This window comes from Euleptes europaea, chromosome 11 (genome assembly GCF_029931775.1).
Source record: "Euleptes europaea isolate rEulEur1 chromosome 11, rEulEur1.hap1, whole genome shotgun sequence".
In the NCBI taxonomy this organism is placed as follows: Eukaryota; Metazoa; Chordata; class Lepidosauria; order Squamata; family Sphaerodactylidae; genus Euleptes; species Euleptes europaea.
Genome location: NC_079322.1, coordinates 59861624 through 59873837, shown reverse-complemented (window position 1 = coordinate 59873837; position 12214 = coordinate 59861624). Strand labels below are relative to the sequence as shown.

At 41.8% G+C, this 12214-nt stretch overlaps 1 protein-coding gene across 1 annotated transcript; it reads right to left on the bottom strand.

The window, feature by feature from the left end:
* On the bottom strand, positions 1-11828 carry LOC130484208 (uncharacterized). Its single transcript, XM_056857109.1, has 6 exons — positions 11759-11828; positions 10169-10322; positions 8552-8712; positions 7500-7703; positions 6171-6352; positions 1-5532 (listed from the first exon to the last, which is right to left on the bottom strand). Exons 1-6 carry the CDS (start codon positions 11814-11816, stop codon positions 1-3), a joined length of 6291 nt encoding a protein of 2096 aa, XP_056713087.1. The 5' UTR covers positions 11817-11828.
* Between the last annotated feature and the right edge of the window lie 386 nt (positions 11829-12214).

Below are 12214 nucleotides of genomic sequence, written 5' to 3'. Positions count from 1 at the left end.
TTATTTGTCAGAGTTTCTGGTTTCCTTAGATTTTTCTTCTAGAAGCAATGAAAGGCTAAACACAGTGGTATGAGGATCAAGTAGCTTCACAAGTGGTATATTGACTCGTCGTTCCTGGAAAATGTGATTCTGCAGAGTCATGGCTAACATAGAATCAATGCCACTGGACAAAAGTGATTCCTTAATTGCAATATCACTTGGGTCTGTACCACTGAGTTGACTCACCAAGGCCATGATATAATCTTCAGATTTAACTGGAGCCAAGTCCTGGGATACAGCTTCCTCTGAAAGCTCAAATTTACCATTACTCATTTCCATGAAGACTGAATTCATGCGATTTCTGAATGCAGGATTTTGAGAAATGAAATAACTGGTTAAATTTTTGAAGTTGAACTTTATGATAGCTTGTTGAGGATTGTTCAGAATTAAACTGCATTTTAAATACTCATGAAAATCATTCACTTGCAGAATCGCTATACCTTTTGATTCCAAGAGATTTTGAATTTCATTTCGATTTTGCAGTAATCCAAGATTCAAGGCACCCCAATTAATGGACTGTCCTGCTAGTCCACAGTTTCTCCTGTAATGGCAGAAAAGGTCCAGGAAGGAATTGGCTGCAGCATAGTTGGCTTGCATTGAATTTCCAAGAAATGAAGCGACTGATGAATAACATACGAAATAGTCGAGATCCTGCCCTTGAGTAGCATGGTGAAGATTCATGGCTCCTGCAACCTTAGGACTGAAAACCTCCTTGAAGAGAGGCATGGCCAAGGCTTCAATGGATCCATCACGTAAAACCACAGCACTGTGGAACACCCCTTTGATCGAACACTTGGGAAAGATTTTGCCGATTGCACTAATAGCTTTCTCAACATCAGATCTAAAGATGACGTTGCATTGCAGACTGATTATTCTGCTCCGTTTATTCTGATGCTGCAAATCCCTTATTTCTTTCTGCTTCTCAGCACTTGGGTTTCTCCGTGAAAGAATTACAATGCCTCCTCCTCCATTTTCAGCGATAAATCTCACTGTTTCAAACCCAAGACCGGTTAGTCCTCCTGTAACTATGTAAACAGCATTCTCTTTAAATATTTTCCCCTTTCCTCCATACAATGGTATATCTGAAAAATGGTTGCTGTGCATACTACCTTTTAACATTACAAAGGGGACAGCTTTTCTGGTGAAATGGGATGAGGCTGAAGAGCCTATGCTCTCACACTTATCAGTTTGTTGAAAAACTGAACAAGGCAGGTTCACAAACTGTTTGAGTTGCAATGACTTCATCCAACTGGAAAAAGGCTTAATTTTTTTCTTCAAAGATGCTTTCTGGAAAACACTGGTAAGACTGAGAATATGAATTTGAAAGTTTTCATGATCAGTTCCAATGAGAGATCTCAGACATTCCGCATGGCAGTTGTCACATATTACTACCACATGCCGGAGTTTTGAAAGGAGACCTAAAATATCTTTGGGCAACCTTGCTAGGGGAGGTAGGAAAACAAGGACATTGCATTGATCAATGCGTTGCTTCAGATTAGTGTCAGAACTTGTGCATATGGTTGTCCATCCTGCTTCCTGAGCTGACAGATGCATCACTTTGCACACAACTGACTCTGGTTCTGTAGAAATAATGCCTAAAGATCCCTTCTGCTTCATTTCTGGCAATGTCTGATGCAGAATTTCCCATGCTATTCTGAACAAGGACACACATGGCACAGTTTTAAAGCATGGGAATTTCTGAGTGTTAAAGCATACCAACCCTGGGATCCTGATTCTGGAAGATGCAGTAACTGGGTAACATGAAACAATATGGTCTCCCACCTTGATCTCTCTTACTTTTCTGCCAGTTGCAACCACTGTCCCACTGCAATCCAGAGCTAAGAGCCTGTGCTTATCAACTATCTGCGAATTCCAGTATAATGTGTTCCCAAAGTTACAGCTAGAGACGCTAACAGGAAAGTAGTCTTCAGAATGGAGACTTATTTTTTCAATCTGAACTTCAACACTATGTTCGTCAATAGGAATATCGGTGGTATCATCCAGTTCAGCAAATAAGTCCCTCACTTCATATGGATCAGAAGTGTAAAGACTGAACAGCTCGGAATTTTGACAAGCTCGAGAAGGTATATTGTCGGGCCCATCATTGAACAAAGTACGTCTGAGCTCAGAAATGTATATTCTCCCATGATTTATATAGATTTCAGGATAATTATCTTTACATTCTGCTAAAACATCTGCTAAGGCTGAGATGTCCATTGTGCTTGTGGAGCTGATATCAATCATCTGAAATGTGATTTCAGAAACTTCAACCATACAGCTTCGCACCATGCCACACAAAGCAAAGCCAGGATTAATGTGGTCTACAGACTTCTCTGTAGTCCTATATGTGATGATCTTGATGGAACAACGGGTATTCTTCTCTCTCAAAGCAATAATAAGTTGTCGAAGAGCTTCACAGCATTTTGACAAATTTGCAACAACAGAGTCTGGATCTCCTTCATTTAATCGTTGGATTCCCCACATAAACAAAACGTCACTGTAATCCTGTAGCTCCAGTTTAATTTTTGCCTGTACAGGGGATTCCAAGCTATTGACTTCCAACAAGTTCTCCCAGTCTTTGTACATCAAAAACCTAGAATCTTTATGTAAGAATTTTTTGAGCTGCTGAGAGACTCCTATTTTATCAGCAAACACTGCTACCTTGGGTACATCTCCTGAGTTTTGGATCATGTGGGAATGAGGTATTTCCTTCCATTTATTTTCAAACAATACATCATTTTCACTTTTGGAAGTTTCCTTCATAAGAGTAATCCTAACGCATTTCATCTCGGCTAAGATGGAACCATGTTTATCTGCAAAGCATCCACAGAATTCTAAGTAGTTCTCGGTAGACTTGCTTATTTTCAGATATATCAACATTTCCTCTTCCAAAGGCCTGACAATTATAAGGCTGCTTATGGAAGAAGGAAATCCTACACCATTTTTGAAATATTTTGTAGTAACCACCCCTGTCATTTGCAGAAAACAGTCTAAGAGTATTGGATGGATAAAATACTCGTGCATTTCTACTGCAGTTTGTTTGTTCACCTTAATGATAGTAATAGCCTCCTTCAGTTCTTCACAATAAAATACATCATTGATCTGCTTCATTCTTGAATCATACTGGAATCCAAAGGAAGATAACATTTCATAAATTTCATCACTGCTTATCAGAGATTTACACCGCTGAAAAATATCTGTATGAGAAATACTCTTTTCTTCAAGTGATATTTCCTGGTTCCATGTGACATGTCCCAATGCATAAACTGTTCCTGATGGGGAGAGTATTTTGAAATCTTTCGCTGCTTTTTGCAGTTCCACTTTGATCTTCAAATCATGGGACTCTTCACTTAAAACACATGGTGAGGTAAACCTTACCATCATCTGACAGAAATTTAAGGGGACTTTTGGTCTTGAGCTACTCATCACAGCTGCTAAAGCAAGTTCAACAAAAAAGGCACCAGGAACTAAAGTGACACCATTGTGCTTGTGTCCATAGACATACGATGTTTGCGCCTTAGATATGGAACACCTGAATTCTGTATTGTCATTACTGAGTCTGTGAATTAAAGGGTGGTTTAAGTTTGAGGCTTTGTGAATTGGTTGTTGCAGCATGTTTATGTGTGAGTTCAGCTTCTTATGATCAAATTGGTACCTGGGATACATTGCTGGCACGCTTTGATATCCATCATAGAGATGTGGCCAATCTGGATTGATTCCCAGTTCAAACAGGCCTTTCACGAGTGCAAGAAGTGCCTCATACTCTCTGTCCATTTGCAAGGAAGGAAAGACTTTAGTTTGCTTTCCTAACGTTTCAGTAATGTTCCTCTGCAATGCTCTGTGGGGACCAATTTCAATGAACACAACGTTTTGCTTGTTTTCCACTGAAAACAGAATGGCTGGGGCAAATGAAACGGGATCTCGAGCCTGTCTGGCCCAGTAGCTCCCTGTGACAAAATCGCCACCTGAAGCCGCCTTCCCTGTTACAGTAGAAATTAGATCAATTCCTGGCTTTCCTTTCTTTAATCCTGACAGACTTTCTGCCAACTCATGTAGTACTGGATCCATCATATCACTGTGGTATGCAGCTGGTACATTTAGAACTTGAAGAAATATATCTCTTCCACCAAAGCTTTCAGCTAGTTCCTTCTGAATGACATGGATGGACTCTGCATCTCCCGACAAGGTACAAGACTGAGGGCTGTTAAATGCTGCAATGCAAACCTTCCCAGAGTACACTCCAATGGCTTCCACCACCTCTTGAATGGGGATGTTACCAACAACCAGCATTCTGCCTCCGGTGACCTTGGCCTGTAACCTGCTCCTGTGATAGATGACCTTGACAGCATCTTCCAGGGAAATAAAGCCGGCACAATGGGCAGCAGCGACCTCACCAACTGAATGGCCCACAGCAGCAGTTGGCTTAATTCCCCAGTGCTGCAGAAGAGTCACCAAGGCCACCTGCAGGATGAAGAGCAAAGGTTGGGCTATTTCGGGCCTCTTCAAATGATCTTGGCCACTTTCAGTCACTTCTAGGATACTAAGAGATATCCATTGCTGGAACAATCTTTCTATTTCTTGACATTTGTCTCTGAACACTGGTTCAGATCTCCACAAAGTCTTGAATGTTCCTTTCAAATTTAGGCCGTTTCCAGAGAAGACAAAGATCAGTTGTGGAGCCTTCTTGAATGGGACCATTTCCATTTCAGCTGCAGATAAAAGCTGCTGCTCTAAATGCTGCAGAGAAGATGCTACAAATGCTTTTCTGTATTTGAAGTTGAGGTGGCTCCTCCTGCACGCAGATGTATAGGCTGCATTTGGGAGTGTTACCGACTTGCTTGTGTTCACACGTCTAGCAGTGTCTTCCAGTGTCAGTTTGAGAGAGTGACCTGAAGCCGCAGAAAGGACAAACAGTTCAACAGGCCTTTTGACTGGGGGAAGAACCTGCGGTTGTTTAACCTGTCTAACAACAACATGGGCATTAGTCCCCCCAAATCCAAAACAGTTGACCCCAGCTGCCCTGCCAAATTCACTAGACTCCTCCCACATTTCCAGACTGGTTGGTATGGAGAGGTGTAATTTCTTTGTATCAATGCTGCTGGTGCTCTCAGAAAAGTGCAAGGAGGGGACAATCTTTTCATGGTGCATCATGAGAAGAACCTTGATTAAGCCTGCAGCCCCGGCAGCCGACTCTGTGTGCCCGATGTTGCCTTTAACGGAGCCCATCTTGAGAGCGGGCATTTTAGGAGACCTCTTTTTACCAATGATGTTGCCTATACTCTCAGCCTCAGTGGGATCTCCGGCTGGGGTTCCTGTGCCGTGAGCCTCGATATACTGCACCATGGATGGATCGATGTGAGATGGATAAATGCTGCGTAGCAAGTTTTCCTGTTCCTGTTGAGACGGTTTGGTGATGGGAGTGACAGATCTTCCATTCTGGTTTACAGCACTGATGCTGATAACTCCCCATATTTTGTTAAAATCTTCTTTTGCCTGTTGTTGAAAAGAGGGGAGCAATGAAGAATTGCTTAAGGTTGTGAAAAGGTGGAACAGCAAACAGAAACTACATTACTACTGGAGTAGCTCAGTTACAATAGTCAAATATATTCCACATTTTCTAACATAAAGTATATTTTCTCGTCATCCACCTTAGAAACTATGATGTTTTAAGTAGGGGTGTGCAAAACAAAAATACCAGTAAAATTCGGATTTGAATCTAATGGACTTGAAATTTTTTGGGAATCCCAGATATTTCTGAAGGCTTCAACCATGGAGCTCTGCCGACTAGCAGGTAAGTGAGGGGGAGAGGGAGGGAGGGGAAGGGGAGAAGGGATTCTTATTTTTTTTAATGGTGCCTAGGCCAAAGTGACCCGAATCATGCCAAAAAAATGTGGCATGATTCAGATCTGCCTTTCGTCTCCCTTTAAATTAGTGCCATTTTTTGGTAAACACCCTCCCCCGAAAAATACCAATAAGGTATTTTTCGGGGGGAGTTCCAGTTCAGCTTTGCCAAATGCACACCCCTAGTTTTAAGGACAGAATTAGGCGCAAATCCTTCTAGGACTCTTTAGGCCTGACACATTTAAGAGTTTATAGTAATTGCATGGAACAAGCTGGTTTTATGGTAGTACCTTCTGCAATGGTTTCAGCAACAGAACACCACAACCTTCTCCTCTTCCATAACCATCTGCTTTTCTAGAAAAGGGTTTACTGATTCCTTCAGGAGAAATCATTTTTGCTTTAGTCAGCGTTACGAACATCCGTGGATCTATGATGCAGTTCACTCCTCCACAGACAGCAGCTTCACAATCTCCTTTGTCATTAAAAAAATAATGGTTTTACTATTTAATTTTTCAGGAAGGTAAACAAAAAGATAAAGGTAGCCCCCCGTGCAAGCACCAGGTCATTACTGACCCATGACGTCACATCACCACATGTACTAGGCAAACTATTTTTAATGGGGTGGTTTGCCATTGCCTTCCCCAGTCATCTGCACTTTACCCCCAGCAAGCTGGATACTCATTTTACTGACCTGGGGAGGATGGAAGGCTGAGCCAACCTTGAGCCGGCTACCTGAAACCGACTTCCGTTGGGATCAAACTCAGGTCGTGAGCAGAGCTTTTGACTACAGTACTGCAGTTTACCACTCTGCACCACGGGGCTCCTCCGGGAAGACAATACAATTTTGCTTACCAGGTGTCTAGCAAACATGCAGAAGCTCACAATTAGGCTTGTGCATATCGGTAAACCTGAGCTGAAAATAAAGCTGGGAATCGCCATTTCAGCTTATTTTTGGCTCAGGTTTACCTGGGAGGGGGGGGGGAGAAACAGGAATCAGCCAAACCGAATAGGCTGGGGGGGGGACATTTTTTTGAGGTACAGTCCCCAAATTCACAGCGTAGCTTGGAGGGACTCTCATTGCATGACCCCGGAAGTTTGGTGAAGATTGGGTAAGGGGGTCCGATTTTATGGTGTCTGAAAGGGGTCACCCCCCTCCATAGAGAAGCATTGCGAAGATTGCAATGCTTCTCTAAGGATAAATAAACCCGGGTGTTTGGGGTTTTTTGCACAATTCTCCTCCCAATACACACAGGTGCAATGTTCTGTGAACAGGGACAATGCGTATATTTACTATGTACATTCAACTCTGTTATGGACCATTGATTTTTCAGTGTTTGGTTTTTCATGTACAAAAGTTATATGCACTTGGTAAATACATGCGTTGTCCCTGTTTACACAAAACGGCAAATGAATTTATCAGCGGGATCATGAGAAATGCATGCTTCCAATACATACAATTTGTAGACCCCTGTGATTTTGTGACGTCTGAGAAAGACTAGTTATCTTTAGGTCTTGCAAGGATCCAAATATATCCTAGGATATTCTAAATCATTACTGCTTAACTATACTTGTAATTCACGTTGCTAAATAAGAAACATTCTTAGATCTCATCGGAATACCTTGTTTAATTGCATGTGAGGCAAAGTGCAAAGCATAGTGGAATGAGGAGCAGGCGGTGTCAATAGGAACGGATGGGCCAGTCAGATTAAAAGTGTATGAAATCCGGTTGGCAGCAATACTCATTGCTGCCCCTGTGCCATCATAATGGTTTATTTCAGAGGTGCCATAGGTGCTTATAAGCCCATAGTCTCGATTCATCATACCTGTAAACAACAAAGCAACTGTAAAACAGATCATGTAAGATATTCCTAATGAAAATTAATCCGTGACACTGGGTAAATCGTTAGTTTTGTGCAAGTATGTAAGCTTCAGTTTTTCCAATATCAAAAGTGGGAATAATAATAATTTACAATGGACAGCGCAATCCTATACAGATTTACATCCTTCTATTGACTTCAATGGAGTTAAGATGGTGTAACTCAAATTGAAGTTAAAAGTTGAAGGCAGCAGGAAAAGAGGAAGACCCAACAAGAGATGGATTGACCATGGCCCTCAGTTTGCAAGACCTGCACAAGGCTGTTAAGGTTAGGACATTTTGGAGGACACTGATTCATAGGGTCGCCATGAGTCGGAAGCGACTTGATGGCACTTAACACACACGCGCGAGCAACTCAGTTAAGAGAGCCAGCATGGAATACCAGGGTTGTGACTTGGGGGCAGGCAATGGTAAACCACCTCCGAATGTCTCTTGGTTTGAAAAACGTATGGAGTCACCCTAGGTCCTGTGACTTGATGGCAAAAAAAAAAAAACAACAACAACAACTCAGTTAAGAATTGTACTGAGAGTGTTGTGAAAATAGTAAAGTCAGTGGTTTGCTCATAATTACTCATAATTGTTTGGATCCTTTTCAATCTGGTTTCAGGCTCAATTACAGGACTGAAACAGCCTTGTTTATTCTGAGGGATGACTTTTGCACATTTCACAAATAGTTTGAACAAGCATTGCATGTTCCAGTTTGGCAGTGAAATCCTAAACAGAGTTGCACCCATCTAAGTCCACTGAAGTTCCTAAAATAATGAAACTGTTTTTATGATCAAGCAATTGTCTTACCAACAAAAACTCCTGTTTTGGTGCCACTAATATTTTCTCTAGCGACTCCAGCATCTTCCAGCGCTCTATAGGTACATTCCAGAAGCAATTTCTGCTGGGGATCCATACGCTCAGCTTCCGCATCAGTGATTCCAAAAAGCTTGTTGTCAAATGTGTTAAACCTATGAAATAGAAGTCAAATGATGAAGAATAAATGAAAAAAAATACCACCAATAAAATCACATGAATTAATGAGGCAATCAAATGTTTAAGAAATCGTTTTCAAAAAATATTTTGATAACCTGACAGTCATTATAAATGCAGAAAAGATAGGGTTAAAGTTGCACAGAAATGATATCCTCTGTTTTATATTGGATTAGGATAGTAGATAGAGCCCCGTGGCGCAGAGTGGTAAACTGAAGTACTGCAGTCCAAGCTCTGCTCACGACCTGAGTTTGATCCTGATGGAAGTTGGTTTCAGGTAGCCGGCTCAAGGCTGACTCAGTCTCCCATCCTTCCGAGGTTGGTAAAATGAGTACCCAGCTTGCTGGGGGTAAAGGAAAGATGACTGGGGAAGGCACTGGCAAACCACCCCGTAAACAACGTCTGCCTAGTAAACGTCGGGATGTGACATCACCCCATGGGTCAGGAATGACCCGGTGCTTGCACCCCGTAAACAACGTCTGCCTAGTAAACGTCGGGATGTGACATCACCCCATGGGTCAGGAATGACCCGGTGCTTGCACAGGAAACCTTTACCTTTACCTTTAGGATAGTAGATACAAAGACAGTTATCTAGTAAAGGTCTCTGAATCTCTCTCTTACCTTCCTTTCCCTTTCACACAGATATTCACAGACACACATGGAGTTTTGTTTTCACTCTGATTTCACTTCACTGTTTAATGGGCTCAGACTTCATCTCCTTTCAATGCTGCTGGGGTCTAAAAAGCACCTCTGCAGTCTACCTTGGAACCCTCTTGTGAAGCATGAAAGCACCTAGGGGGTATCTTTGCTCTTAGTCCATGCCTTGCAGCCTGCAACTGATGGCATTTCGCTTGGTGGACCCAAAGCAGCCCAGATTAGTTTATGTTTTCTTTATTTTTTGTTTGATTTTGCAATATGGTACTTTTTCTTTTTAGTAAGCCACTTTGGGTTCCCTCTGGGGAGGTAAGTGGCCTAAAGTGTCCTAAAATAAACAAATAAATATTTATTTATTTACTTACTTTATTTATTTACTTACTTTATTTACTTAGAAGAAGAAGAAGAATTTACTTTAAATAATAACAAGATTGCTTCAACACACCCAAATCAGTAAATTTTATTTATTTTATGCTATTTATCATCTGCCTTTCTTGCAGAGACTCAAGGCAGATTACACATAGTGAGCTAGTACAGTCAACAAAATGGGACATTAAATAATCAATACATTAGGATTTTAGAAGAGAAGAAGACGACTTCTGTATTCAGCTCAGTTAAGAACAGCCTAATTCTGCAAGATGGCCAAGGGGCAGCTGTTGGGACTGGGGGTGGGGGGGGGGAGATTCACACATATTCATGTCAGTTCTGCTTTCTGATTGCTTGGAACCTGTTTCAGGTGTATTTTCTACCAGGATAATGTGACTCTTGATTAAGACTTACTCTTCAGTGAAAGCTGCATGTCTTGTGCTTGTTTTTCCTGGTTTGCTGTTGTCTGGATCATACCAGTCTTTGATGTCAAATCTTTCTTGAGGTATTTCTATAGTACAGTTTTTGCCTTCTTCTATTACTCGCCAGAAATTATCAATTCCTTCACCTGTTGAGGTTGAAATTTTAATTTTGTTACTTAACTTTCAAATTAATGAATCCTAGCTGTGGCTTCTAAAATCAAGGGCATGCATTATTTTGGGACAGCTGGGATAATTCATACAGTAAAAAATAAAGTGACTTTTCTAGAGTCACTAGAAAAGACAGTCATGCTAAGAAAAGTTGAGGGCAGCAGGGCAAGAGGAAGACCCAACAAGAGATGGGTTGACTCAATAAAGGAAGCCACGGCCCTCAATTTGCAAGACCCGAGCAAGGCTGTCAAAGACAGGACATTTTGGAGGACATTGATTCATAGGGTCCCCATGAGTCGGAAGCGACTTGACGGCACTTAACACACACCCAAAAAAAAAAAAAAAAAAAAAGGTAGAAATCTGCCCTAAAGCTTGTATCCTGCAAGAACTGTGAGCAGAGCAAATCTCATGGCATGGGCCTCCTCTTCCACCACCTCCTCCTCTTGCTTTAGTCCTTGTGCCTCCCCCAACAAATGCTGCCCTTGGGATTCAGGAAGCTTCCAGGAACAGCACTGGCTACATTATGGGGATATGCAGTGGGAAGGGTGAATCAACTGCTTCCCCTCCACCACCAGCAGTAGGGGTGCCAGGTTGCCCACCATGGCAAGCAACCTTGTCCTTGAGTTCTGCCCCCTACCACTGCTCCATATAGTGGCAGGAGCAAAGAATGGGGAGGGGGGAGAATGGCATGACATTCTTAGGAATTTCCCAAATCTGTATGGTTTTTACCATAGAGAAAATTCTAGAGCACTGCACAATTCAATGTCACTTCTGGGTTCCCAGCCAGAAGTGACATTGTGGCATCGCACAGAATATAGATATTCTTAAGTGTAAGGATGTTTCACTGGCAACCAAGATCAGGTTAATTCATGCCATCATATTCCCTATTATTATGTATGGGTGTGAGAGCTGGACAATGAAGAAAGCTGATAGGAAGAAAGTAGATTTCTTTGAAATGTGGTGTAGGAGGAGAGTGTTATGGATACCCTGGACCGCCAAAAGAAAAAGAAAAAAAAATCAGTGGGTTTTAGATCAAATCAAGCCTGAACTGACCCTAGAAGCTAAAATGACTAAACTGAGGCTGTTGTACTTTGGACATATTATCAGACGACAGGAGTCACTGGAAAAGACAATCATGCTAGGAAAAGCTGAGGGGCAGCAGGAAAAGAGGAAGACCCAACAAGAGATGGATTGACTCTATAAAGGAAGCCATGGCCCTCAATTTGCAAGACCTGAGCAAGGCTGTCAAGGATAGGACTTTGAAGGACACTGATTCATAGGGTCACCATGAGTCGGAAACGAATTGACGGCACTTAACACACACACACACACCTTATATGCCTTATTTATTCAAATTATTTTTAGCCTCCTTTCTTCATGGGGTCTGCATAGCATTAGATTGTGTTGTGCTTACCTCCTGGAAAATTGCATCCAATCCCCACAATGGCAATTTCATTTTTAGTTTCCATCATTTTTCACATTCTGAAACGGGAAGTTATATTAATAGAATGGCACCTGCATTTAAATTTAATAAGGCAATGTTTTCAAAATCAGGGTATGAATCCACTAAGGGTCCTAAAGAGAGAGCTCTGACAAGCTCTTAAAATTACTAAAAATGCTTTAGTAACTCCAAAGGACAAAGTTCCGGACCTGACCCCACAGAATAAAAATAGCTTACTTCCAAAGAGACATACTGAGGATTGCTCCTTTATGCTGTGTATTATTATGTAGTGTATTCTTTCGTATGTTTGTGTTTTCTGTGCATCTGGGATTGGGAAATATCTGGGGATTTGGGGGTGGAGCCTGGGAGCAGGGTTTGGGAGGAACCTCAGCAGGGTGTAATGCCGTAGAGTCCTCCCTCCAAAGCGGC